The 27952-nt window shown below is 42.7% G+C and overlaps 2 protein-coding genes across 3 annotated transcripts; one reads left to right on the forward strand and one right to left on the reverse strand.

Annotated features, from left to right (window-relative positions):
- The first annotated feature begins 294 nt into the window (after positions 1 to 294).
- NEURL3 (neuralized E3 ubiquitin protein ligase 3) lies at positions 295 to 10246 on the forward strand. The gene is made up of 4 exons (XM_077305565.1): positions 295 to 649; positions 5974 to 6468; positions 8009 to 8077; positions 8871 to 10246. The coding sequence occupies exons 1-4, from the start codon at positions 622 to 624 to the stop codon at positions 9134 to 9136; spliced, it is 858 nt and encodes a 285-aa protein (XP_077161680.1). The 5' UTR covers positions 295 to 621; the 3' UTR covers positions 9137 to 10246.
- Positions 10247 to 12244: 1998 nt separating this feature from the next.
- NCAPH (non-SMC condensin I complex subunit H) lies at positions 12245 to 27402 on the reverse strand. Of its 2 annotated transcripts, none has more exons than XM_077305564.1 (18): positions 27250 to 27402; positions 25162 to 25399; positions 24893 to 24986; positions 24617 to 24709; positions 23542 to 23680; positions 22854 to 22972; positions 21785 to 21974; positions 21564 to 21655; positions 20644 to 20849; positions 20303 to 20448; positions 19115 to 19221; positions 18716 to 18838; positions 18410 to 18517; positions 17592 to 17762; positions 16821 to 16937; positions 14616 to 14701; positions 13389 to 13464; positions 12245 to 12722 (listed from the first exon to the last, which is right to left on the reverse strand). In XM_077305564.1, the coding sequence occupies exons 2-18, from the start codon at positions 25392 to 25394 to the stop codon at positions 12663 to 12665; spliced, it is 2160 nt and encodes a 719-aa protein (XP_077161679.1). In that variant the 5' UTR covers positions 25395 to 25399; positions 27250 to 27402; the 3' UTR covers positions 12245 to 12662. The 2 variants fall into 2 exon arrangements, with proteins under 2 accessions (XP_077161679.1, XP_077161678.1); XM_077305563.1 differs by having other exon boundaries at positions 20303 to 20451.
- Positions 27403 to 27952: the final 550 nt, after the last annotated feature.

The following is a 27952-nucleotide window of genomic DNA, read 5'->3' on the forward strand; positions in this document are numbered from 1 at the left end:
AGATGACCCAATTCTATGATTCTGTGTTCAAAACTACAATTCCCATTACTCCTTGGGAAGGTACAGTGACCCGAATCTAGGCTTTGAACACCCCAGTCTCTAGTTTAAAAGTATTATTCCTGGACAAGAGAAACTAGGCACAATATAAAGGGATGGAACTGATGAATTCCCACCTGCAGGGGGAGCCGAAATACAGACTGAAACCCCCCAAGGGAGGGGGTGGGGAGAGAGAAGCCGGCGGAAAACCCCTTTGGTGTTTCCAAGATCCGTTGCTATCATCACTTAACATGTGATCCCGACCCAAGCAAGGCTGGATCCTGCTAGGGGTGGAGCCGGTCCGTTTACAAAGGCCGCACAGAGACACAAAAGTGGAAATACCCCATCGCGCGCACACAAAAGAGCCAACAACCCATAAACTATTATTAATATTTAACTCACGGGATTGCACAGGAAGCAAAAAAAAAAAAAAAAAGCCCGGGCTCCTTCTGTCCGCTATGGCAGCAGGAAACCTCAAGCGGCACTGGAGCGAACGCAGAACCGGTCCGTGTCCTGGTTTCCAAGAAAGCTGCTCTGCTCTGCCAGGTCAAAGGAGCAGACCGACAGCAGCCCCCTCGGCAAGAGATGGGCTCCTTCTTTAGCACCCTGCTTGGTAAGAAAGTGAGGATTTTGGGGGTAAAGGTTTGGTTGGATTCCGATTACTGTGTTTGCATGCTTAATACCTGCAAGGAGGGCTTTTCAGAGGCGCAGCCGGGTCCCCAAAGCCATCTGCTGGGGAGTGTAACGGAAGTGTGTGTAATGTTCATTGCACGACAAAGATGTCATCGCACAACGAACATATAATGTTCATCGGACTTTTGAAAAGATTCGAGACGTTCAATGAAGGCCTATCAGCAGTTATTAATCGTAATTGCTGGATGAAACCTCCATGTTCAGAGGCAGTATAGCTCTAAATAGTAGATATTGGGGAGAAATGGTTTACCCTGTTTGTGAGCACCCTGAAATATTGGATTGGCCGCTGGAGGAAAAGGATGCTCAAATAGAGGGAAGCAACCAGAGGGGGGGGGATTATTATAAATGTGTAACCATTATTGATATCCAGTTGTTATTGTTCTTGGAATTTAAACTTGTTGCTGTATAATATGTTCAGAGCTTCGGTTTGCGTTCCATGCAAGTTGTTTTTAACCTTACGTTTTTGTGCACTGGGTAATGAATAGTCGTCTTTTATTTCATGATTTAGCTGCTGAACCTTTTAGATTTCTTGCCCAAATAGATGGGCCATCTGACCCAGCAAAGTTTTTCTTATGTGAAGGAGAGAGGGCTAGGGCAGGGGTAGTCAAACTGCGGCCCTCCAGATGTCCATGGATTACAATTCCCATGAGCGTTTGCTGGCAGGGGCTCATGGGAATTGTAGTCCATGGACATCTGGAGGGCCACAATTTGACTACCCCTGGGCTAGGGCGTTGTGGCACGGAGCTCTGTTTTCTGATGTAAAGCACGGTTCAGATTTTTGCATCTAACAGTGATCATCATTCCCTCATTGCTCTGCTGAAGAAAATCTGTGAGTCATTTTACAGACACCACCTCCAGTTCAAAAGAAGGCTTTATTCGTCTCCCCCCTCCCCCCCCCTATGTTTCCTAACAATTTAATGGCTGAAAAGAGGGTGGGGTAAACATAAAAGGATTCTGGAAAATAGTATATAACAAGCTGAGAATATGTAAAATTCCATTGAGGAATGGTTCAAAGAAAGAACATCCTCCATAGCCAGGATCCCACCCCTCCCCCTGCTCAAGTTGGAAAGGGGCAGCTTAAAAGACCATTATGAGTTCCTCCTGACCCTGCGACCCAATCCCCCTCCATTTTAGCCACAGGCCATGAGAAGCCGGATTCCCTTTACAGCAGGGCCCCCAACCGATCTGAGTCTGTGGAAATCAGACGTAGGGTGGTGGCCACACGCCACCACAAAATGGCTCCTGCAGGAGGCAAGGCCAGCAGAGGCAAAACTTGTCAACATTTCAGGCAGAAGCTCTGTTTAAGAAGAAGCCCTTTAAAATGAACGTGTTGTTGGAAAAAATATTTTCTTGCATATACACAGCTTCTCTGCATGACTGAAGAAGGTAAGCTCCTTGTGCTGCTGAAGCCGCTTTCTAAAATTCTGCGCAGCCTATCAGACACCCTGGGGGACAAAAGCTTCCCCTGGCCTGATCCTCTTTTTAAAAACAGTAGGTGGATGTAAAAATTGGCGCCAGTGGTCACCGTGGCATCCCCAAAGTCAGCACTGTGGAACCCCTCTTTATGGCATAGGCCTGCTCCCTTCCTTTCATCCGGAGTCCCAGGAGTATCCGGCTGAAGTTTTTTGGCTATCAAAAACCTTGGGCTATGCATGTTCTTGGTGGGGGTGGGAGCAGGGTGCCACCCCAACCATCTGGTAGTTTTCTTTGGAGCCTAACTTGGACCCTGTCCTCTGCCCGCACCGCACCCCCCAATAGGTTGGTAAGGCTATTTACAGGAATCCTTCTTGACAAATATTATAGCAATAAAGGTCTGAGCAATCATAACGGCCATCTCCATAAAACACACCTGGGATGTGGAACTAGACAAAGGCTGCATTCTTTGACCCGTACATGATATAGCCCTTTTGGCGTACATACTCCTTTAGAAAAATCAGCATTGTTGTGAAACCCTTATGAGGCAATTAGGCTGAGAGATAGCCGCTTAACGGCTATTAACTGCCTGAGTCAAAATCAGTTGCTGAAAGTCATGAGCTGATGTAGAGCAGAGGAAGGAAAGATATCTCCCCGGGCCACGTGGTGGGAATGTTAGGAAAAATGGCAGGTGAACAGAGCTGACTCACATGGGGCACAATGCCTTGAGACCCCTGCCTGGGCAGGCCTCATTGGGAGAGATGAGCCACACAAGAGGAGAGCATCCCGGTTCGTTTTAAGACCAGTTGTTGTGATTCCCATTTAAAGTGTTTAAGAACTACAGTGGCACTATCAACATGGGACCATCACCCTTGCTTTTTTGCACAGGAATCTTAACCTTGACATGCATATCGGGTACATAGGCCCACTGAATTATTGGTGTGATTGGAATGGGCGCTATATGGGGCTGAAATTTCACTTGATGCAGAACAATCCAGCCAAACGTCTTTCTGGCACGGCCAAGAGATAAAATCTTAAGAAATGCATTTACAACAAATGCATTTCCAAACAGTAACTGAAACTCTGTTCACTGATGGAGGGAACAACATAGTCTTTTATGGTTTTAATGCGAAAGGGAGAGTGATATCAACCAGTTCCTCATTCTTGAAAGGTCAGATTAGAAACCAAACCAGAGACAAGGGATGATGCTGGCATGCCTGTTTACACTGAAATAATTTGTGTTAGGTTTTAAGGGACCACTGAGTTCCTATCCTGTTAAGAAAGAATGCTATGATAAATCAATTGCTCAGATGAAAGTGGCATGCCAGCAACTCTTATCAGTCACTTAATCTTCCAAGATTATTGGCTCTCACATAATCTTTGGAGTAATAGCTTATTAATATTAAGCCAATGATAAGTGTTAGATATGGTTTACCAGCAGCAAAGAAAGAGAAAGCAATTGTCCAATTTTGTTATTCCCACGGATCCCATGTTAATTTCCAATGTTGCTCCAACAGAGATCCTGACCGTTAGGATCAGACTGCTTTGCCACATAAATTGCATGCACATATCATTCATCCCCAGTGCAACTGCAATTTGAACAATGCCTTTCTTTTAACAATTAGCCCTCTGTAGGAAATGCAGATCCAAGGGTCTGAAGTACTCAAGCACACCCATTACACTTTGCTCAAAAAATATAAACTGGCATGAACCTATAAATCCTTTATGGTCTTGGTTTTCCCACATCACACCCTTAGGGTAAGTCTTCATGCCTTGGACTCTCACATTGCAAAATACCAATATCTGAAAAGCTACATTTTTAATAGAGAGAGATAATGGTGAAAATTCCATGGAGAGGAACTAGTTTCTGTACATGTTGAATAATGCCCTTTAAAAGTAGATTTCCTGATCCATACAGGAAAATTCAGCTGTAAAAGCGTATTGAAAGTGCATTATCCAGTGTGTGCGGAATGAGCCTGGTCCTAGCTCATTTATTGAGCAACTCTTATGGAAATAGGGGCAGCCCTGCACCTAGTTATTTGAACCATCCTTTCCACCCAGTGACTGCTAATAGAGGGATTACATGTAGTGAAGTTAATATTAGTAGACCCCTACCAATTTGAATTTATGAAACCAGTTTGTGATTGAATTACACACCCAAGATATTATAGAGACTAAATTATTTTCAACGATCAATATACATTAGAGCAGGGGTAGTCAAACTGCGGCCTTCCAGATGTCCATGGACTACAATTCCCATGAGCCCCTGCCAGCATTCGCTGCATTCGCTGGCAGGGGCTCCTGGGAATTGTAGTCCATGGACATCTGGAGGGCCGCAGTTTGACTACCCCTACATTAGAGGATTGAGTTATTACAATATTGAGATTTAGAATTCACTGATGAAGGAATCGAAAATGGACATATACCTGGGAATCCGTTTTGAAATTGTTTTGAATATTGTGAATTTGCTTTGAACATTAAATCTCTTCGTCATCGCCAGCTTGAGACCTTTTTTCTTCTACTTTATCATGGCTGATGGGTAATATTGTAATATTGTACAGTGTGCAGAATCTGAAAGTTGCTACAATTGGTATTAAAGCAATAAATTGCTGCACACATAATGGTTGACAAACACGGAGGGGCACAAGCTTTCTCAGCAAAACAAATGATTCGGCTAGCAATTTCCCAGGGCAGTTAAATTAGAAAGAGAAACCGGTCATTTAACCATTGTGTAACTCTTTATTCCCGAGTTGGTCCGTTTCACTTTTGTGTTCTTGTAATTGATATTGTGTTTATCAAGGTTTGCTGAACTTTTGTTGAACTTCAAGAAAGCAACTCATGATCTGGATTTAAACATTAACTGCTAAATGTGTGTTTTTGAAACATTATATATTACTGACCACTGAGGATGGCCCTATGTGCCAAAATGTGTATGATCTTGTTGGTCATTGGCTATATTCATTAACTGTATATGTGAAATCATCAGTTTCCTGTGTGAAACTACTATAGCTTATATAAAGCTCGTTTTGATGTCCGATATTCAGACCTTGTGTTTTTAATCTTTGCCGTTGTGTGCACCATATAAAAATATATATTTTGTGATAATATTTTATTTGAGGTGGCTTGATCCTTGTGACATTATCAAGGATGTCTGACACAGGCAAATAACACAAACTAGTTTCCTTTTGAAGCCTTAAGACAGTGCGTGTTATCACCTGCCACATACAATGATAAACTCATGCTTCTTGAGGTTCTGTATTAACATTGGTCACTAAAAATATACATACACACCCACATGCACAGACACCCAGGCTTTGTACTAGCACTGCATGGATGCCAATTCCCCTAGACAAAATTCAAACTCCTGAAGTTTCAGATGTTCATTAAGGAACATTAAATCCACCCTAACATAGCTTCAAGAACCTCTTGTGGTGCACGGTGGTAAAGCAGCCAACATACTGTCTGAAGCTCTGACCATGAGGCTGGGAATTCGATCCCAGCAGTCGGCTCAAGGTTGACTCAGCCTTCCATCCTTCCGAGGTCGGTAAAATGAGTACCCAAGCTTGCTGGGGGGTAAAACGGTAATGACTGGGAAAGGAAATGGCAAAACCACCCTGTATTGAGTCTACCAAGAAAACGCTAGAGGGCATCAGACATGACTCAGTGCTTGCACAGGGGATACCTTTGCCTTTACCATAGCTTCTGCAGTTACATGGATGAAAAAACACCTCTGTAGTGGCGAGTGAAGAAATTCCAATGGAAGAACTGCAAAGCAGAGAATGCAAGCTGTATCCTACCCATTCATTTAGGTTATCCTTTTGTCTCTTAAAGGTGACGTCACCCAGGTTTCATATGTCCCACTGGTCTTCCATCCGGATACCAAAGGATCCCAGATCGTTCTAGATGTTTCACAGTATATAGCCACCAGAGCAGCTACCTTTCATGATGGAATTGTCTTCTCCAACCGGCCAATTAAAGTTAATGAGAAGGTCACAGTGGAAATCCTAAAGGAAGATGACAGATGGATCGGTGGCTTAAGGTTGGGCTTCACCTCAAAGCATCCCTCCTTGATGGACTCCAGTGACCTGCCTCCCTACGCTTGCCCCAATCTGGTCAAACAAGGGAAGTGCTGGGCTTCTATCTTACCGGATGAATACGTAGGTGAGGGGACGGTCGTCAGCTTCTGGGTGAACAGCAAAGGCAGTGTTTTCTTCAGCGTCAACTATGAGTCTGGCTCTTACTTATTGCTTGAAGGTGTCCCAGTCAGAAAACCTCTCTGGGCTGTTATAGATATCTATGGAAGAACTACAGCTATCCAGCTCCTAGGTAAGCTGCTGTGTTGTATTGGCCAATCTCTGCTGGTTTCGGATGAGAGTCCTAGTCTGTTGTTCCGATTCCCTTTTTTCCCCAGTATGGCAAGCCAACCTTCCCTGGCCAAGTTGTTCTCTGGGCTTGTCACACTCATGTTCATCAACATGAGTTATGATTATTCCAGCTAGGCCCCATACTGGAAAGAAAGAAGACTCAGAAAATGGGACCTTTATTATTCAGCTGACCTTTCAGATGTCTTTATTCTCCATACTGGAGGCAGTATAAGAAAAATTCCCTTATGTCCCCCCCCCCCCCCAGGAGACTAAGATCTACTGAGCAGAGCTTGGTCAAGATCCTGGCCCCAAAGAGGTTAAACGAGCCTCAACCAAGGGGAAGGCCTTTTCAGTCCTGGCCCAGGCCAATGGAATGTGCTACCTGAAGAGATCAGGTTCCTGCAGGACCTGGGACAGTTCCGCAGGGTCTGCAAAATAGAGCTGTTCTGTCAGCCTGGAAATAATACCAAAGCTCTGTCCCCCCTGCTCAAAACATCAGTTGAATTACTAGCAAACTCAGATTGTTAAATGTATATATATATACCACCCTCTCACTAGAGCAGGCTTTCTCAACTTGTTCTCTGTTGAGAAACGCCTGAAACACTTTCTAGGTTTCAAGAAACCGCAGTAGTGCAATTGTGCAGAATATGGCTGGGATGCATAGCTGTTTACACACCCACCTGGGGTCCCTCCCCTCCCACCTCCTATAGGGCCATCACTGGTCATTCTGTGAGGGTGGGTCAACATGACCATATATGTTTAATAAATTTTTAAAATATATTAAAAATGAATTAACTCCCACCCATTTGGGAAACCCAGGAAACCCCAGGGTTTCATGAAACCCTGGCTGAGAAAGCTTGCACTAGAGGGAGGAGATGGCTTTTAGAATTTGATGTTAAATAATTTGTGATTGTAATATTAATGATTATATTGTGTCACGATTATATGGTATTATAACTATGTTGTATTATTTTATTGTTTATTCATTTGTTGCTACCTTCCCTGAGTCTTCCCTGAGTCTTCAGGGAAGGTTGGGTTATAACATTTTATTATTAGACTTTTCAGATCAAAAAATAAATTTATTCAAAAAACAGAAAATGTTTTTCAGAAGACTTTCTCAACATCTAAAGCAGGGGTAGTCAACCTGTGGTCCTCCAGATGTCCATGGACTACAATTCCCATGAGCCCCTGCCAGCGTTTGCTGGTAGGGGCTCATGGGAATTGTTGCCCATGAGCATCTGGAGGACCACAGGTTGACTACCCCTGATCTAAAGCATGAAAACACAAGGACAGATTTGCAGGCTTGTTGATACATTTGCCAGAGAGCTTGAATTGGCTGAATCTCCTTGTTAAAGATATTTGGGCAGGGGGTGATGTTGCATTTGCTGCTTCACGATGCCTGGAAAAGTCCTGTTAAGACTAGGAGCTTTTGTCCAGTTCAGTTAGAAGAAAACCTTATTTGGCTGTGATATGGTATCTGAACTTCCTTTCTTCCTCTGCAGATCCATCAAGGCCAAAGAGACACATGTATGAATCAAGCCAAAAGCTATTTGATGTAGCTGGACAGAATGGTGAGTATCTGGAAAGGGCCCTGCTCAAGAAGCAATTTAGGTCACCACTCAACTGCATCCCAGAGCACACTACGATCTTACTCCAATCTTACTCCCACCTAAGTGAACAGCTGCCTTCCTTTTCTTTGTCTTTAGATTTAAACCCCTCCCCTTTCTGTGGGGAACAGTGAAGTGCTATACTCAGAAACTGTCCCAATGATAGCAAAACATGCCATCCACTCCTGCTTTCAGGCATGTTCAGCTATTCCTGATAGGCATCCCACAGGGAAAAGGAAAGGGGAGCATTGTTTATGGGTAGAGTGCACATTGTACTCAGTGAGAGTCCTTGCAACATGAAAACTTGGCCTCTACCCATGCAGCCTGTTATAATCAGGTTTCAGGGGCTGAAAGTCTAGCTGCAGGTTTTAATCTGTCATCACTTTCAGCTCAGGGAAGAGGCAGAAAAGCAGCTGAAGCCATTGGAGTATGAGGGAAGAGACTAGCTGTGAGGTTACTTGGGCTGAAGCTAGAACGCAGCCTTTGGGATGTGGTGTCTGTGTGTGCACAACTGTTGCTTTGATATTATGGAGCAGAACCAGTGGTTGTGCAGCCTTGCTTGCTTCCACTGTATTATTTGTCAATAAACTGGAGTTGACAGCTGCATTCGTATCCTGCTTCCATTGCAAAGGACAAGGAAACAGACTGCAGATGCCGCTTCCTGGAACTTCTTGCCATTCTAAGATGGAGCCAAAGTAAGACGTGCTTCCGCGTTACTTGCTCTCCACCTTTTAATGAGATGTTTTTGTTTTTCTAGAGTCTGCATGTAGGAATTGCTACGAAGAAAACAGCATTGGCAAAGAATGTGCTGTCTGCCTCTGCCATAAGGCCAACACAGTAATGCTTCCTTGTTGTCATGCGAACTTTTGCTTCTGCTGCTCCACAAGAATTCTCTACAGCAGCAGTCACTGCCCTTTGTGTCGGCAGAAAGTTGAGAAAATACTTCGCGTCTCTGCTTGGGCTGGAAGAGGAATCCCAGCAAACTGGTTGGGAGAAGTTAAGGATAGCTCACCCCCTCCCTGACAAATGTTTAGCCTTACCCATGTGCCCTGTAATATTTCCCATCTTGATGGGAACTGAAAAAAAGAGAAAAAGGCAAAGTGGACTGAAGGGTGGGGAGAATGGGTTGGATGTTAGCCAAGGTGAGAGGGAGGAGGCTTATGGAAAGCTGCTCCCCCCAAAAAAACCCAAACCCTTCACATTTGAAAGAACATCACAAATGATTTTTAGAATGACACCTCCTAAAATCTATTTTTAAAAAAATCAAGGTTAACAGAACTACTGGTTCACTTTAACCTCTGTTGAAAAACATATAATAAAAATTAAGATGAGACCTATGACAGCAATGGTGTATTGCACTTAAAAGACACAGCGATAACCAAGTAAAATCCAATTATCAAGGAGAAGAAATCATATGGGATCTGGAGGAAAACCATTTCCAGCAATAGAACAAAGCCTTTAGGTTCTCATGAAGGCAAAAAAACACCTACTGGCTCTGCTACAGAATGGGAAATTCCCCCAGAACATGCAGGAGAGTCATAAGATCACAAAGCAATTTAGAGAGAAAGGAAGGTGAGTTTTCAATCCTTTGCTGAAAAGAAATTAGCCTCACTGTGCTTTCCAGGAATATATCTAATGTATCACCCTGGGAGAAATTGTGGGGTCAGAGAGTAAATGAGCAGCACCGATACAACAGCTATAAGGTGTCAGGTGTTTGCTCCCCTGCTTATTCTTGTGCCTTTAACGGCAGCCTGATACATGGAAACCGTAGGGCGATTCCTCCCCCCCCCCCCCCGAGATAACATGATGGGAAAAGAATTCGCCTACTAATTTTGTTACAGGTTGGGCTGCAATCAAAAGCACATACAGAATCAGTTGAAACCTTGGCAATCTTTTGTTGGGCTTTTGGTAACATTTCTCATTGTATTTGCTTGGTGCAATGTATCGTTCATTCCCTCACAAAGATTGTTTCCGGAAACCCAGGCAACGATTAACACAATGTACCATCTGTCTTAATTTTGCTTATTTCAGTGGGGAGGGCTTCTACAACTGTATTTAGTATGTGTACTGTATTTGCTTTTACACTCTTATTTTCCAGAGAATTATGAAATAAAGTATTTATAAATAAATAAAGTATAAAGTGTTTCTTATTCCGTGGTTTGGCTGCTGTATTGTAGAGTTGATACAAAGTTGTGATTGCAGTCACAAGAGGGCCCAAGCTCATTCTTGGATGCATACTAGAAATTATCAACTGAAACTAAGAAAGTAAGAAAAGCCCTTTTTTGCATCAATGTCCACCCATTTCTAACAGGTCCAGGTAAATACCTCCAGGTATCCCAAAGCAAAGCATGAAAGACAAATAACTTTCGATATTATTCCCCAACTCACCCGCACTAAATAACCAGTAACAGGCCATATATCCCCCCCCCATAAGTGCCCTCTCAGTACAGCTTATTCTAAAATAATGAAGCCATGCGTGAGGATCAAACAACTGCTGCTTCTCCATGAATGGGGCCTTGTTGGCAGCCATCTTCCTGCAACAGAGGAGGGAGAGAACAAGGTCCCTTGAATGGAGGAGCAGCAGCAGCCAGATTGGTTGTATACTACTGCTATTATCTGCTGTTATCTTGATCCCTGTAACGTTTTATGGGAAGAATCTGATCTGGCACCACTGCTTCCTATTGATTCACTACAGGTTAGACAATATGCAGAAAGGATGAAGAAAAGTAAATCCACAGAACATATTAAGTGCAAGGATATGTAGGCATATCTGCTTCTATTATGCAAGCTTATTTGTGAAACAGGAAGTGGAAATTTACATTTTGTAGTACTTGAGGCTGGTCTATACCTACAGAAGGAGTTGTCAGAGTGCTGGTAGTCAAAGAGACTACATCTTTCACCGTTCTCGTATAGTAATTGCTTTCTGTAAGTTGAGAACTATGACAGAGGATAAATGGCTAGATTAAAACTATTCTCTGATGGGCTAATTTCTTTTATTTACAGGGAGACCCAGATTTGAATTCCTAGACTGTCACAAAAGCTCACTAGGTGATTGAGCCAGTCCCTCTTTTTCTCAGCATAACCTATCTCTCAGGATTGTTGTGAGGATAAAATATAAAGGAGAGCAGTGTTAGAAGCTGCTTTGGATCCCCTTCCCATTGGAGAGAAAAGTGGCATACAAATATCTAAATAAATAAAAAATAATGCCCCTCCACAATGATATACTTAAAAATATAAGTAGAAAGAATAGCTTGCATGACCACTTGATGAAGTTCTCTAACTTAGCACAAACTAGAAAGTAGTCTCTAGTGATGAGTGTGTCTTTAGCTTTAAGCAGAACTAACAAGATGAGTCACACAAGATTTCACAAGATGAAGAGATTGTACACTGCCAAGTTGAACACAAAGCACTTTTGACAAACCACAGAAATGAGATCATAAAGGCATGTGGAAATTTACTCTGAGACAATGATGATCACATGAACTCTTATGTTTACATTGTATTCTGTCTACTGCATTACAATGCAGCAAAAAAGTAGCAAAAGAGGGGCATTCCTCCTAAGACCCATTTCCCCCCATGTATATCAAGGCTGTGTAGATTAGAGAAGAAAAGATTCACTAATGCCTGGGTAAAAGGAATGTTCTTGCTCATACAGTTACTCTACAGACTTGTTCATGAGCATTCACAATCTTTTGTTCTATCCACAGAGGGCTCTTTGCCTAGACCATTTCAAGATTTAAAACAGGAAATACCAATTTGAATGAACTAGTGTCAATTAGATAAAGGTATTTTCCCCTTGTCAGTAGAAAAATGTGGGGAAAAGGACAGTAAAGCAGGATTTGATCGTCGTAGTTCAACAGCAGAAAAGGAAGCTAATATTTAGATAAATCAGAACTAAACTTAAAATCAAGTAGAAATGAAGAGCCAAGTGAAAGCATAGTTCAGTCAGGTGTTACACAAGAAATACTGTACATTATAAGCCACCCATGTAACTCACTAGGTAATACAAGTAAGCTGCAACTCAGGTCAGTTTTGCAGTCCCATCCCGTTCATGAAATGCCTCACCTAACTCAAAATCCCCAATGTAAAGCAGTTAAAAAACCTACTTCATATAAGCCATAAACATTTCCATCAGGGGTTTACAAAAACTACACACAGAGTAGTTTATTGATGTTTTAAAAGGCATCTGTATAAATATATAAAATCAATTACAATAAAAGATAAAAGGAATATAAAAAGGATACAGGTTACCTTTCTGTGGACAGGAACTGGATGCATATGTTAAAAAGCACACTAAATAACCCCAAAGTCATTTGCAATTCTCATGACTGTCTGTGTGTGAGGGGCCACAGCACAGAACAACTCACTAGCCCCATGGAGGGGGGTGTATGTGTGTATTCACACACCTTCCAAAGCTGCCAAAAATGGACTGATGTTCTCATTAGCATTTCCAGGAGGCAGAAAAGCAGCTGTGGATCATTCAAGCCATACAGCTTTTGCTGGCAGACAAACCCTCTTAGAAAATCTTACTCTTCCAATGTTGCAACAGTTAGTCTCCTTGGCCCACAAGGACTTCAGACAAATCCTCCACCCCTTCCAGTTTTAGGTTCTGGAGACAAGAAATAAGAATACATATAGCACTTTAAAGCCATCTGTTCATGTACAGTTTTATATTCAGTATTACAAGTAGTTAAGCTGGTAACTTACAGATTTCTTACAATGGTATCTAAGCTATATTCCTGATAATTTTGCTATTACTCCACGTAAAACATTTTTTTAAAAATTAATCTTTTGACATTCTACCAGATCATAATAACTTCTACAAAGGAAACAACCCCCCCTAAAAATACCTTATTAGTATTTATCAGCTATTCTTTCAGCTGGATACAGAGGTGGATATATTTTGGCTATCAGATAACCTCCCCCACCCCCCAAAAAAATCCAGGATTAGCTGGGAATGCAGGATAGCTGCAGTTAAACAGTATTTAAAGAGAGTACACTCTGTTTAGACTCCATTCCAGGTGAAGTTGCAGCTTTACAAATTCATTTAAAGGAACCGCAACACTTTTAAATGCTTTCAGCTCCATTATAGCCTATGCAGACTATTACAGTCAATTCTCCCTATAGGCTATAATGGGGAATGGTAGGAGGTGGTTTGAATAATAAAACCAATACTTGTATAAATATAATGGAAGCTTAAAGTGGAATGGCCAAGGACGACCCCTGCTGGAGCAACTGGGGATCTCCTGTTTTGAGGCGTAATATTCACACATACCTTTTCGTTGGCCAAGTGCAAGAGGCAAGCAAATGCCAATGGTATGGAAAGGTTTTTTGCCATAACAGAAGGTACCCTGAAAGACAACACAAAAAACAAACAAACAACAGAGCAGGATTAGTAGCTTTTTCAGAGCTGAAGTAGTTCATGTTCATATTTGCTCATTCTTCTAGCCTTGGCTCTTGTAAACCGATATATTGTTCAAAAACATGTTTGATCCCAGATATCAGTGAACCTGATCCCAGATATTCTTTATGAACCTGAACAATTGTTACGGTCATCCTTTGGAGGCCCTGCTGCACCTTGTGAGAGGAGGCAAGAGGCAACTCAGGAGCAGGCTTTCTCGGTCATGGCACCAGAACTCTGGAACTCTCTCTAGTGACAGTCATCGGTCCCTTTCTATCGCCATCTTGTCCCAGCGGGTGAGACTTTTTTGCTTTTTGGCATTCCCTCAATGATCTTTCTAACCAATGTTTTGTATGCAGTTTTAACTGTTTTAAATGTTTTTGAGCTCTGCTTTTTAACTCTGTTAAAAGAGGTGCATTTGGGTTTTATTTTACTGGCTTTATCATGTATTTAATTGTTGTAAGGGCAGAAAGGCAGAAATTATTTATTTACAGAAATCTGTAAATAAATACATGCACCCCATACAAAGCAGCCATCTCTCAAATCACTTTTTCCTTTTTAAGGTGTCTTTATTGTTCATTCCGAGGTTATTTTACTGGCACTTGAGCATGAAGCCAAATCAGAGCAATGATGGACTACGGTACCTTGCTTCAGCCACCAATGAGTCCTCTGCAAGTGGCTATTTGGGCTAGAATGATAATAACTGCCAAAGCCCAGGCCACCATGCTTGAGTTCATCCTCCTTCTGCATTAAAAAGGTATGGTTGGGGATTGAGATTTTAAGTTCTACAGCCAGCCCGCCACCTTCAGGGACCCAGTTGAGGTCTTTCAGTAGCCTCCGTTGAAAGAAAGACTCCACTGAGTGGCTGTGGCAACAGTTTTAGCAAAGAGAGTTGATAATTGGGAGGAGGGATGCATCCTCCAATCTGAGACTGAGGGAACAGCCAGCAACCAGAGAAAACTGAAATAGATCCCTGCAGCAGCCAGCTTCATATGGCCAGCATTTGTGCACTATGGAAGACTGTTGCTCAGGCCAGGAACTAGTCTGCCCACCCCCCCAACTCCAGAACACCAAATTTGCAACTAGCAATGCCATAAATACCTGTGAAGCAGATCCTTGGTAATGCTGCTGAAGACCTTCTGACCCATCACCACAGACAAACCAGAGCCTTCTTCCAAGGCAACGTGCTGCTCAAGCAAAAGTCAAATTAAGTCAACTAGTAACAAATAACACAGATTCAGTTCGCCTAAGGCCTGGGTGTGTGCCTCCTAAGATGCAAAAGCAATAAATTGGTATCTGTGCAACAGTTGATGCTTTTGGACAACTGAGTGTGAATCAAATGTTTACCAGGCTGCGATAAATGAATACAAAAGGGTAGCAAGGTAAGGTCCTAGTAAAATAAAACTAAAGTCCAGTGGCACCTTAAAGACTAACACTTATTTCAATATGAGCCATTCTGAGCCACAGTCCTCAGATAATGTCACAAAAGCTTGTGCTGAAATAAATGTTTTATTTATTTTTAGATTTTTTCCCCCCACCATTCCCCAGCAGGCTCAAGGTAGCTTATAAGATTAAAACTACAGTAATAAAGTGTAATATTCAAAAGAGCAGTTGTGTTGGTCTGAAGTAGTAATATTGTTTTTAAAAACTATTTTAATTATTTTTTTAAAAAATCAATGGCCTCTTTTTGCATAAGCAATTAACGTGGACTATTGACTGGGGCCATAAGGTGTGTTTGGAGTAGTGCCTGTAGGAGGACTTTAGAACAGGGAGGTCAGCATCTTCTTGTTATTTCTAGCCTCTACTGTAGGCCTGGCGGAACAGCATCTCTGTCCTACAGGCTCTGCAGATCTGATTAATGTCATCAGGCAGAACGTTGCACCAGGCTAGGGTCAAGAAGGCCCTGGCTCATTTCAAGACTTTGGGGCTGGGGACCCTGAACAAATTCCAGTCACTAGATCGTAGCAGTCTTTTAGGAGTGTAAAGAAAGCGGAAGTTCCGAAGATACAAGAGTCCCAAACCGTTTAGGGGTTTAAAGGTCAGCACCAAAACCTTGAATCTGATCTGGTCTCCAATCATTTAACCTTTAAGGTGCCACTGCTTTTGTTTTAAGATGAATTAATGCCTTTTAAATTCTAGGATGGTCTGTGATGGACACAGGATTTCTTCCAGACCTATGCCACATTTTGTCTTCAACATGAGTGTTGTAAACTTAAGACATGTAATTTCAAGTCTTCTAATTTGGAACGGCTGAAGATCAGATTCCTTGTCTGCTGTGGAGGCCAGTGACCTGAATACTCTTTTGGCTTGAATGTTTAGGGTCAGCTCAACCCAGAAAAAAAGCCATGCAGCATCTGATGAAGGATCTCTTGCTAGTTCTTAAGGCTGACCAGTGTCCACTACAACATAGGCATGTTTTGGGGTGGCACACATAGTGTAAGACAGGGGTCATCAACCCCCAGTCCGCGGCCCGGTGGTGGGCCACAAAGGCCACGGTACCGGGCCGCCGCCAGCCATGCCTGCCTTCCCCCGCCGGCAGCAAGGAAGGGAAGAGGCAGGCGCAGCCGCCGGCATGGCGGTGACGCAAACGCGCACACGCAGTTGCCGCACATGTGCGTTAGCACCACCTGGTGGCGAAAACACGCGTGCGCGGCAATTGTGCGTGCGCGTTTTTGCAGCACCCGGGCCGTCGGCTCTTCCCTCACTCCGGAGGCGGTCCCTGACCTGAGAAAGGTTGGGGACCGCTAGTGTAAGAGATCATTATACCTCACTGCATCCCATTATGCAGCAAACACTACTGTTAAAAGGCAGCATTTCTGTGGGCACAGATTTCAAGGGAGAACCTCAGTTGGCTTGCTTTTTTTGAAGTAAGTTGCCAAGAGAAGCTTGAGAGCGTGTCACTACTGCCTCAAGGTATCTTTGGAGCCAGGTGAGGAATGATTAATAAAATTCCTATGTATACCTTTATTGCTCCCTCCTCAGGACTAAGATAATAAACTATGCAAAACAGTTTCCTTTTTCTTGGTAAAGAAATTTGGCACTTAATAAAAACACACAGCCCAGACGGAACACAGTAGCTCTGAACAGCACCTTTCTAACACCACTGAATCACCACACCGTTGACTTCCTTGAGGTGGTATGTTAATGTTTTAGTGAAATAAACAGAAACCAAGGAAAAAACTGGAAGGCTGCAGATGACAGCTAGCAACCCATGAAGCCAACTGAAGCCAAGGAAAGTACTGGAATCGCGTAAGGTGAAGATAAGGGAATATTTTGGGTATCTTTCTGAGCTTCCTTGGCTCATACCTCTTCCTTAGTTTGATTCTTCTCGGAACCAGTTAGAAGGCACCACATGGCCCGTTTTAACCTCTTCATGTCCATCTTTTTGGCGGTCTTTGCATATTGGATAGCAATCTTGTTGACCTGAAAAAAATGGAGGCATGAAGCAATAGCATTACAGGAATAGTACAGACTCTCCAATCAGAGACTCTCAAACACAAAAATAAAGACAAATATTCAAAGATGTTCTTCATGATATCCAGCCACATGCCTCTTCCTTCACAAGTCTGTCTGCCACAGCTCCTTCAAAGCATGAGATCTTTTGTTTAAGAAAAGAAGAATCCAAGTATACCATCAAAAATCAACACTTGGGTTTTGGATTTGCTTCCCAAACCAAGCCCTCCTTTTGATTTAAGGATTCTTCAGCACCTGAATACAAATGCCTGTTAGCTTAGCCACTATAGAGGAAACTGGAGCTCCTGAAAGACAACCACCATGGACTCTAAGAAAGGGGGGAGGGGGAGAGAACAGGGACCTGAAATTAGATTCAGTCAACTATGCAGTCATTTTGTCTGCTTGGTAGGGCTTCCTCAGAGTAACCATAGCAAAGGATGGGATTAAAACTGGGAGTTGTTTCAAACTGTCTACACTTTTACACTTCAGTTTTGTTAAACTCCGGCTCTAGTGCCAACCAGAATGTTCATGGTGCAAAGTCTTATACTCAGCACCAACTTATGGTGTAGACTGTAAACAAGAGGGGAGTTGCTTGGCGTGTACCCCTCCCACATCAGTACTTGCCTTCTGTGGCTCAGCCACAAGGTTTGATTCACCGTAGGTGGTGATGCCGAGCCCGCCATTGAGCTCTACATCCTGGTCACCTCCTCCTGCAAGATGAGCAGTCAGTTCAAACGTCCCACCTTGGCCCACAAACTCATTGGGATAATCATCGTCATCATCACTGTCAGCATCCTGAACAGAAAGAACAGAGGTTGCAAACTGTAAGGCTGAATTCATCTTAGAGCACTGAAGAACAGGGCCTTCCACAGAGAGAAGAACAATTCATGTATTTACAGCTTGATTTTTCATTGAGCAAATTTAGTCTCGCGTGCCCCCATTAAATGGCTAGCTTTTGTCATAATCCAGCTCATTTTGACCTCTCATTTTGAGAGATCACCTGGAAAAAGCAACATAACTGTATCCTCAAGAAATCCCTATTCTACACTAAGCATCTTTTTAGGGAGTAATCAGGCAGAGATTCTTGCATACAGAAACAGGCACTGGACTGGAGCATGAAAGGAGCTTAGAGACCAGGTCAAACCTATTAAAGTTAAAATGGAGATGCCTCTGGTATATGCCTCTGCCTTTATTCGTTTGGACATGTTTACATCTGTGGAAGGGATTTTTTTTTAGCATCCTTGCAGACGCACGCAAATGCCATCCAAAAACAGATCCATAAATACTTAAAAGAATCCAGTATCCAGTTAGAGGAATACAGCAAGCTACTACAGAGATTATAGAGATTACCCAGTATGAAGGCTGCCCAAGTCTTACTAAGATTAGTACAATGGGAGAAGAAATTCCACAGTAGAGAACACTTCCTGTTTTTGCCACTTCACCTGCAATGCAGGACAGAAATTGGAAATATCGTTGGGATTGTTGTAATCATACTCTCCAATCTCATCGTCATGACTTGGTGAGTTGGCCTTTAGTGGCATTTTCCAAAGCTGCCAAACAAAGCAAAATAAAGAGTCATTAGGACATGGCAGAATAATCATCAAAGTAATGTAGACTCCGATGTGTCAGTTCACAATAGTCTCTCAGCAATTCTCCTGATAAGCGTAGGCTCATGTTGGCCAAATCAAGCTAAAAAACAGAAAGACACCAAACCAGGGTGGGAATCCACTCCAGTAGGCAAAGCTTACCCTAGCGGCTGGTTTGAGGAAGAGGCAGGTAAGATTGTCCGGATCATAACGGAAGTCTTTGGGGAGGGTGTTGCATTTCTTGTTCTGACTTTCAAGCGTTGCTGGGGCCAGAGTCGTAGCTGCCTGCTCGAGAATATCAAATAGCAACAGAGGAAATCAAGCTCTTCCATCTTTGTACCACACTTTAAAAAATTCTGCATTGGAGCCAACAGAAGAGGTTATCATCAGACAAGTAATCTGGGAACCTGTTCTGCCAGAGGGTGAGGAAGGGGGAAAGCATGCAGTCCTTCACAAAGGTGAAAAATCTTCTGAAGGCAGCAGGTGGTTGGACTGGAGGGCCAAGGCAGGAATGGAGAGCCATGGCAGGAGAGTAGGCCATAGAGAGCTCTGGACACCTACCCTTGTCTCACGGAAATGAATCGCAAACTCAATCTCCTCATCAAAACTGATTTCTAAGACTTTCTTTGCAGTCTTCCTTTTGTTTACCTTCTCAGAGCCAGCATCACCTACGAAGGATGAGAAGGAAGGTACAATGCAGAGAGTCTGAGAGAAGATTGGCCTGCACCTGCTACGTACTGCGCCCTTGTTGTATTAAGTTATGCTGCTTTTGACTCATGGGATTTTATTATTACTGTTTTATAATATGCGTAGTTTAAAAATGCAACTTAGTACAGTTGTTTAAGTTTCGTCAGGCACAAATTTATAAAGACACCCTGCTGCTGCCACTGAGACAGTACAGTGACAATAAGGCTTCTGTATGGCAGAGGTTCTCAGAGGTTCCCTGCTCCAGTCTTGTAGCAACTATTCCCCATCCACTGGGCCAGCAGAACCTATTCAGCATTTGTTTAATGTAGCAGTTAAATATTATTACAGTGATATAACAATCTGTGTATTAGGTCCCATCTTTTTTTTAAGTCTCTAGGTAGCCCTTTAATGTGGATATCCTTCCACCCACCCCCCTTATCTCTCTGCCACAAAACGGGCTAGAGACTTCTTTTTTAAAGAAAAGAACCAAAGAAATCTGGGAATTCAGAACGTTTGTTATGCATATTGTTATAACATTATAATACTATTTAATTGCCAATTTAAAAACCGAGAAAGCCCCCAGGGTAGCAGGGAGAGGAAATGGCCGCTGTAGACAGCAGAAATGACTGCCATGTACACAAGACTGGAAAAATCCAAGCATTCCTATCCAAGCAGTAGCTCACTTTGCTGTCATGTTTCCCAAAACTTCTTAGCAAAGTAGATTTGGGACTGATCACACAAAAGCTAAGAAAATTCTGAGAAGTGGACAAATATACCATGAGGCTGGTGGGAAGCAGCAAGGTGGGTGGGGAGTAGAGAGCCCACTGAACCCAGGACAAATAACCAGCAGGGAAATGGCCCCTGTTTCTGATCTACCAAGCTTCTATATGAAGTCAAGACGATCTCCAACAACTAATTCTTTAAAGTGTTCAGTTTCCATTTAGAGAAACCTAAATAATTTCTTTCCTGGCCCATGAAGACTTGGGGTGAAAACCAGAAACTCTGTCATACAGCTGCCTATTTTTTTACAAGCAGATATTTGAGCCCATGATCTTTCCATACCTTTATGGCGAGGCTTGAAACGCCAGTGTTCTGGGCCTGCCCACATGAACATTGTTCGGGGGCTGAAATAAGAGTACTCGCTGGGATTCATGGACAAGTGGAGGCACATGGACCCAATGTCTCCTTCCCCCAGGGAAACCACATCTCTTCTGGAAAAAGCACATGGTCACACTTATAAACAACAGCAGAGATAAAGTTTCAATAGCATCTCATCTAATGGCATCCCATGCATTCTTTAAGGCAGTGGCACATGTGGTTCACCCACCATTTTATTCCTCAATGAACAACTCTATACTTTTCCTATGAGATCAATGCACACAACAGTTCAGCCCTGAATGTACCTCGAGGATCCTGGCGTTACCCTACATGCTTCCAACTTTTCAGAGAACTCCCCCAGATCCTTTGCAACTGTCCTGTCTAGTAGGTCTGCATCGAAGTCATCATCTGCTGGGCCCTCAGCATTGTCCACAGTGTCACTATCAACCTCTGCATTGATATCAAACACCTGGTCACTCTTCTTAAATTTCTCCAGCAGGGCTGAAACTGACTGAAGAGGAAACAGGTAGAAGAGTCAAAAGGAAAAAAATTTTGTAAAACGTATGTAGTCATCCATGTATAGTAACAATAATAAGATAGACATAAAATTTGACTGTAGAGCTGTGAAACTGGGAATAAAGATATTTGGATTGTGCTACACATATTTAAGAATGATGGTGGTTATCAGACCAAACATGCACATAAATTGCATGAACTTTTCATACATTCCTTCCTGTTCCAGCAGCCCTTCCCAAAACACAAAAGGAGTTAAGGGAATCACACAGAGGGATAATTGTGCAGAGTCATGTGCTGCTATAAAGAAGAGAGGGTGAAATGGCCCACTCCTCTCCTGTAAGTCTGCAAAACTGTGTTTATTAAAGACGTTTTACCCCCCTCCCCCCTCATCCTTACAGCATTCCAACTCACACAGCTATTGCTTTCCATAGATCCTGTGACTTTTACAGGTGTTGTAAGTGGCTGTAGGCAATGGAGTAAAGGGGGGGAGAGGCTGGAGAATCAGTGCTCTGACTGCACATGTTTGGGCACACACCTATGTGAAACTGCTTCCATCCCGTGCTTCGTGTTTAGCAAAAAGAGTTACGGTAAGAAATTGGAAACGAAGGAAAGTACACCATGATATGAACAAAGGAGTTCTGAGGTCAAACCTCAGGGGGTGCATTCACTTCTCTAATTCAGTGCAGAGCAACTGCCAGTTTTGCCATACCTCATTATGGGTCTCACTGTCCCACTCAGAGAATAGGAAGCCAGCCAGAGAAGGGCAAATGGTGCGCTTTTCAACACACTGCAGGAGGATTGCTACAAAACGATCACCAAGAAGTTTGAAGTTAGTAGCCATTCAGAACTCCCATATTACTATGCTCTTCAAAAGAAATGCTGTCAACTGAGATAGACCTGAGGGTGGCTTAATCCCTCCCCGTCACCTACCTTTCAAGTCTGCCATTTTCACATGAGAAGAACTTGGTAACTCAGAAGTTTCAGAAGAAGGCAAAGGTGTGACCATTGAATCAAACATGATTTCACTGAGATAGCTGTGTGTGTGAAGGGTGGTAAGGAAGACGCCAGCTGTGCTGCACTCATCGAAGGACGTTGCGGTCTTCTGGAACATCGGATCAACCTGTGCATAAAACCAAGCATTTCCCAGGTTTAATATCGTCATCATCAGATCAAAATAAAATTCCAGAATCACTGTTTAATAATCATTATTGAGTGTAGAAATACTGTGCTATAAATTCTGATACTCCCCCCCCCCCCCCAGGAGAAGCCTACATGCAAGGACAGTGAAAGCAAATTCCATGGCAAGCAAATAAATATGCCCATTTACAGCCACCATTGGTGGTGAAAAAACATCTGCTGCTGCCAATATTTTGCTCAATCTGAAATGTATATCATTATCGCTGTCAGGCTATTAAATTATGTAATCAGTAAAAAGGGAGATAATAGGTGAAATTTACAAAAACATTAAGGCTACCAAAGATACGAATCTGCAAGTGTTTGAGGCCCTAAAATACAAGTCTCTCAGAAAAATAAAACCAATATGTCCTTTACTCCAGCCTAGGCCAATTATAATTTGACCAACAACCAGCTCAACTACAAATTAAGCTGATTGAAGCATGCAGCCATATATTTGTAGGAAAATGCAAAGCAAAAATAACCAATTAAAAAAAACACAATTTTTTGGTGTCGCAGCTCAACAATGCTTGGAATGCTAGGAAAAAGCAAGGCAGAAGTATCTCAATACATAGAAACCTAGGCCAGAAGTCTTGCTCTGAACATGGTCAGAAGCATGCCATTTGATCCCCAACTCAAGTACTGACCACAAGGCTGACAGTGAAGCAATATTACTTTCACTAGATGGACATGTTTGGTCCTTGCCAGGAGATCTCCCTTTCACCAAATTTCATCCTCAATGTCTTTAATCAATCTTCAGACTTTGCTATAAGTGAACAAGTGCTTCACAGAGTATAGAAAGAAATCTTCAAAAGAGATAATTTACCTCACATCTACGATCTGTGTCAGAGACATTAATGTTATTTAAATTCTGCTCTATTGTTTTGTATAGGTGCTTCCTCTTGCTGGGCGGCTTCTTTCCACTTGCAGAATCCACATCTCCTCCTATAAGAATGGGCATACTGAACATTCAAGCAAGCCTTAAAATGAAATCTGGCACAAATTATCTCCACATCTGTCTCAGAACAAGACTAAATCCAAGTATTTTGCTCAAGTCACTAGTGAGATCTTTCATCTTTAAGGCAAAAGGATCCTCCCCCCCCCATTATGTTTTGCCAATTACATAAACAACTGCAACATATGAAAGTACTGATGCACTGAATTTCTCCTGGATTCTTAGTGCACATGTGCCTCTCTTGCAGACAAGGATCTATCAATGGCAAGACTATCCACCTCTGCTCCTGCACTTTTATGTTGAGATGGACATACAAAGGGTGATTTATAACATACAAGAAAGTTTCATCACTAACCTGAGTACTAGTCCAATCTAGTTCAGTATTATCTATTTTAACTAGCAGCAGTTTTCATCAGGTAAAGGTCTTCTTCTACTCAACTATCAGATTTTTTAAAAGGTGTGTGACAAACTGAAGCTCTAGCCTTGTGACCAAAAGTCTGTCTGATGTCACTGATCATTGCTAATCAATATGCTCAACTGATTACATAAAGACACTTACTTGTATCCTGGCCATCCACAGGTTCTGCTGGACCAGAGTCTTTGCCTAGCCCTCCAAGGACCCTGTAGACATCTGCATGGACAGCATCAACTCTCACGGCATAGATCTTTGTGCTGGCGTCCAAGGTACCAGCTGCTATCTGTAAGAGTAAAGTTAATAGGATTGGATTGGAGCTTCTCCAGTTTAAAGAAAGCAGAGACTACAAAGGGCACTCAAAACAAGCTACACACTGAACTGGCAATTAACAGTGAATCAAGACACCCAGGGAGGCCCATTGTAACAGCATGCTGTCAGCAAACAGGAACACAGATAGACCTATACATTGCAATTAGATGATTTGCATCCTGCCTTTCTGCTCTTTAGAATACTCAAGAAATTCCAGGACAGAGACACCAAGACACCTGGAACAAGACAAGAGGCTATTGGTTTGGACTGCACTAAACTAATACACGATGCTTCACTGCTCTTGTCTTGGATCCACACATTCTCTCATCACTATAAGTACTGATCTGCAAGGGAATGAGGGGGGAATCTGTTTCTTTTCTTTGCCATCCCCTCTCTATTAGTTCTCTCACACTGATATTGAAGGCTAAATAATGTGAAAAGGGTCCAGAAGTAGGCAAATATACACTTTTATTGGAATTATTATTTAGAATATCAACTCCTGTTTCCACAATGGTATCTTCCCAATCTGATGCCCAACAGGTTACACAATTTTCCCTTACAATAGCTTCTTGTGTACAGACAGCAGTCTGAAAATCTGGCAGAGCCAGACTAACAAAACCCTCTGCAGCAAGGACAACTGCACTGCAAGTTGGCAGAGTTTAATTTCCTAGAAGAGACTGGAGAGAATACTGAAAAGAGAACTTAATTAGATTTGAAGCTGATCCAATACCAGATAATAAATAAATAAATACATCATTATATAATTATTCCCTATATACATATGTAAGCTTTTGTAAGAGGAATGTAAAGAAATACCAGATTCCCCCCTCCAGCTACCAGAAGGTAAGATAAGACTTGCTATTGGTTACTCAGTGTTTTTAATTCATAGAAGACAGTAGAAGACTCTAACCTTAAAGTTGGTGAGTTCAGAGTCCTTCTGTTTGAGTATTTCTGTCATATAATCAATCAGGTGCAAGCCAAATGCATTTTTGGTGGTGATTTTCTGGAACAGAACACAACAAATTTACATTTTATACTTACACATAAAATTGTACGGTAAAGAGAAAGTTGTTTCACACTTTGAAAAAGGCACATTAAATTCTGTGCCAAGAAAGCCAAATTCTATGGCCTTGAGTAGACAGAGATTCACTGAAGCTGATTTTTTTTAAACTCAAAAGTTTCTTACGTTTTCTGTTGAAAGTTTGATACATGTTGAATAATGATCAGCTATCTGGGTATTTGTCAGTTGGGGAATTGCTGCCAATGATGTTTCTGCTTGCCTTAAAGGAAAAAAAAGGTTTAGAAATCTATATTTGATGAGTTTGTCTTAAAATACAGGAGAAAGTATATGAAACTGACTCTGTATAAAGCCCTTATAAGTCTTAAAGCATATCCAAGTATGTTTGTCTATTACACAAAGCTGCACACAATCAACTGGTGGTCAAGCCTTCTTACTTGTTGAAGGGAGAGTGTACAGACAAAGGTGAATCAGTGCTAAATTGCAGGTCGACAACCCTGGAGCGCCGCCGCTGCTTCCTCTCCCTCTCATCATCATTCCCAGGACAATTCTCCAGAACAGGAGTGCCAGAGGAGCTAAGTGGTTGCCTCCTGGTACCAGGGGACACAAATACGTTGTCAGTAGAGGAGCTTCTTTCACAACCAGCAGACTGTGGATTTGAGGAACTCATTGTTGCTATAAAGGAAAGACAAGACAACAGCTAATGAGACCTATGGTCCAGACACTAGGCAAGAAGTCCCTCTTCTACAACAGCACCCAGAAATCTCTCCCATTACTTCCTGTCTATTAATCACTTTATCATCCTCTCAAGCATACCAAAGCAGAAGGGAGAAATAGAAGAGGAGCATAAAAACAGGAGTGGGTAGAATTTGGACTGATAGCAGTTCTGTGGCCTATCTACAGCAGGAGTGAGTGAATGATCCAGAAACATGTTCCATCAGATTAAAATTACACAGTTTCAGCTTGCTTGTCTGCAGGTGATTCCAAGCCTGTAGAAAATTTAGACTAAATGTACAAATTATTTATTTCAACTAACCCCCACTCTTAGCCGGTTTTTTCCACTGTATTCTCATCACCCCTCCTGTCAAAGATTTTAACCACAAAGAAACTATGGGGGTCCATTAAAGGTGTGCTAAATTGTAACAAAACCTTCAATGGACTATAGCCTTCCACATCAGATATGCAACATCTATCAAAACAGACAAAAACTTACTTTATACAATACAATGTATACAATAAACTTTCAAAAACATGCTGCTATACGTTATGGTGATGACCACTAGCTTGGACTGACCAAGTACAGCAAGGATTGGTTCATTAATAAATATAAGCCATTGTAAAGTAAGGTGACCAGATTGTCCCACTTTTGGAGGGACATCTGGGGGCACCTGACAAATTGTACTTATGTTGAAATTAAAATATATATATTACGGTACTATTTTTCCATTTTATGCGTTCTATGAAACTTTTTGTTGCTCCATATAGACCACATTTTTAATCAAGAACCCCCCCCCCCCCCGGGTCAATGGTGTCCCGCTTTACCAATGTTAAGATCTGTTCACCTTATTTTAAAGGTAACCCATACTCAGAGGCAGTGGATGGAAGGTTTAGCCTCTATGCTCATGCTGCGAGCCTTCCAGACTATCTGGTTGGGCACCGTGGAATGCTGGACTGGATGGGCTATTTATCTGTTTCATCAGAACTCTTTTTATGTCCTTATCCTCAGCTAGCAAGTATATAGGAGGGTAAAATTGTAAACAACAAGGTCAAAACATCTTTACGTGCAACTAGTCCCACCTAAAATACTTTCGCACAGAGCATGAACACAAGAACATCAACATTCACTAGTACTCTTGTTTTCAACAGGTCAGTTTCTTGACACTACATACATCTGCAAATCACATGCAAATGTCATAGGCTGTACTGCTTCTGCTCCATAACCTTTTAGCCCCAGTTTAGATTTCTCTCTCTTCACGTCTATGTCACGACCACAGAGCCAGCTTGCTTCAGCAGTTAGTCTCAAACGAGGACCAAGGATATTCAGGCCAATATCACACCCAACAAGTAATTTTAAAATCTTGGATCTAACCATCCATTGGCCTCTGCCAACTGAGCATAACACTACACACATTCCCAAACACCCCCATGCACACATGTGCATACACACTAGCTATTGTAGATTCCTATTAAATGGGGAGATCTCACGTATTCTGTGGATATATCATTCAACAGAAAAACAAAAACACACCTAATATATCTGACAAAACAAGCTCCCCTTCAAAAAAGCAGGAACCATAACAAACTTTTACGTGGCCACAAAATTGAGAGGGGGGGCTTTAACTACCAACAGTCTGCTGTAATTATGAGCCAGGTTTTAGATTGGCCTCCTTTATTGGCTGGATCCTGACGCTCTTGGCCAATCAGCGATCAGCTTCCTGTACAACCTCCCCCCCCCCTCCGCCCCGCACCTTAGGAGAAGTCCACAGCAGCGCGTTCTCTCTAGTTCTCAGTTCTAGCTTGCCTACCTCCACACGGTGCGGATCTGTGGCCTCCTCCCGACTACTCGCCCCTCAGAGACCAGCAACAAACACAGCTCTGACAATAACCATGGCCGCCTTTCGTTGACGTCCTTCACATTTGAATCGACCGCGCCAACGCATTGCGCAGGCGCGAGAAGAGGTGTCGCCCGGACGTCACGGGGAGGAGCATCTTGCTTGAGACAGAGGCCGGGAAGATGCAAATAGGGTTAACGCATGCGCAGTTGGTTGAGACGCGTTTTTCTCCCTGCAGTCTCCAGGCTCCTCGATTGGGTTACGTTGTGCCGCCTCGTGTCTTTTCTCCTTTTAGCAAATAGACCGACCCGTCGGGTCTTAATTACTATACAAACTGCATCGGAGCAGAGATTCACAAGGGCTCACTCTTGGAACCACTTTTTAAGCCCAAACCACAGTGAAAGTGATCCTAACGAAAGGCAGTTATGCGTGAAAGGTGTGGGAAAAGAGGGAACTGGCCGCCGAGAAACCATGTGCCTCCTGAAGTTATTTCCCCAGTTATTTCAGCTTGGAAAAGCCAATGGTAACAAGCTCTAGGGCAGGGGTAGTCAAACTGCGGCCCTCCAGATGTCCATGGACTACAATTCCCAGGAGCCCCTGCCAGGCAGGGGCTCCTGGGAATTGTAGTCCATGGACATCTGGAGGGCCGCAGTTTGACTACCCCTGCTCTAGGGAG

This window comes from Paroedura picta, chromosome 12 (genome assembly GCF_049243985.1).
Source record: "Paroedura picta isolate Pp20150507F chromosome 12, Ppicta_v3.0, whole genome shotgun sequence".
In the NCBI taxonomy this organism is placed as follows: Eukaryota; Metazoa; Chordata; class Lepidosauria; order Squamata; family Gekkonidae; genus Paroedura; species Paroedura picta.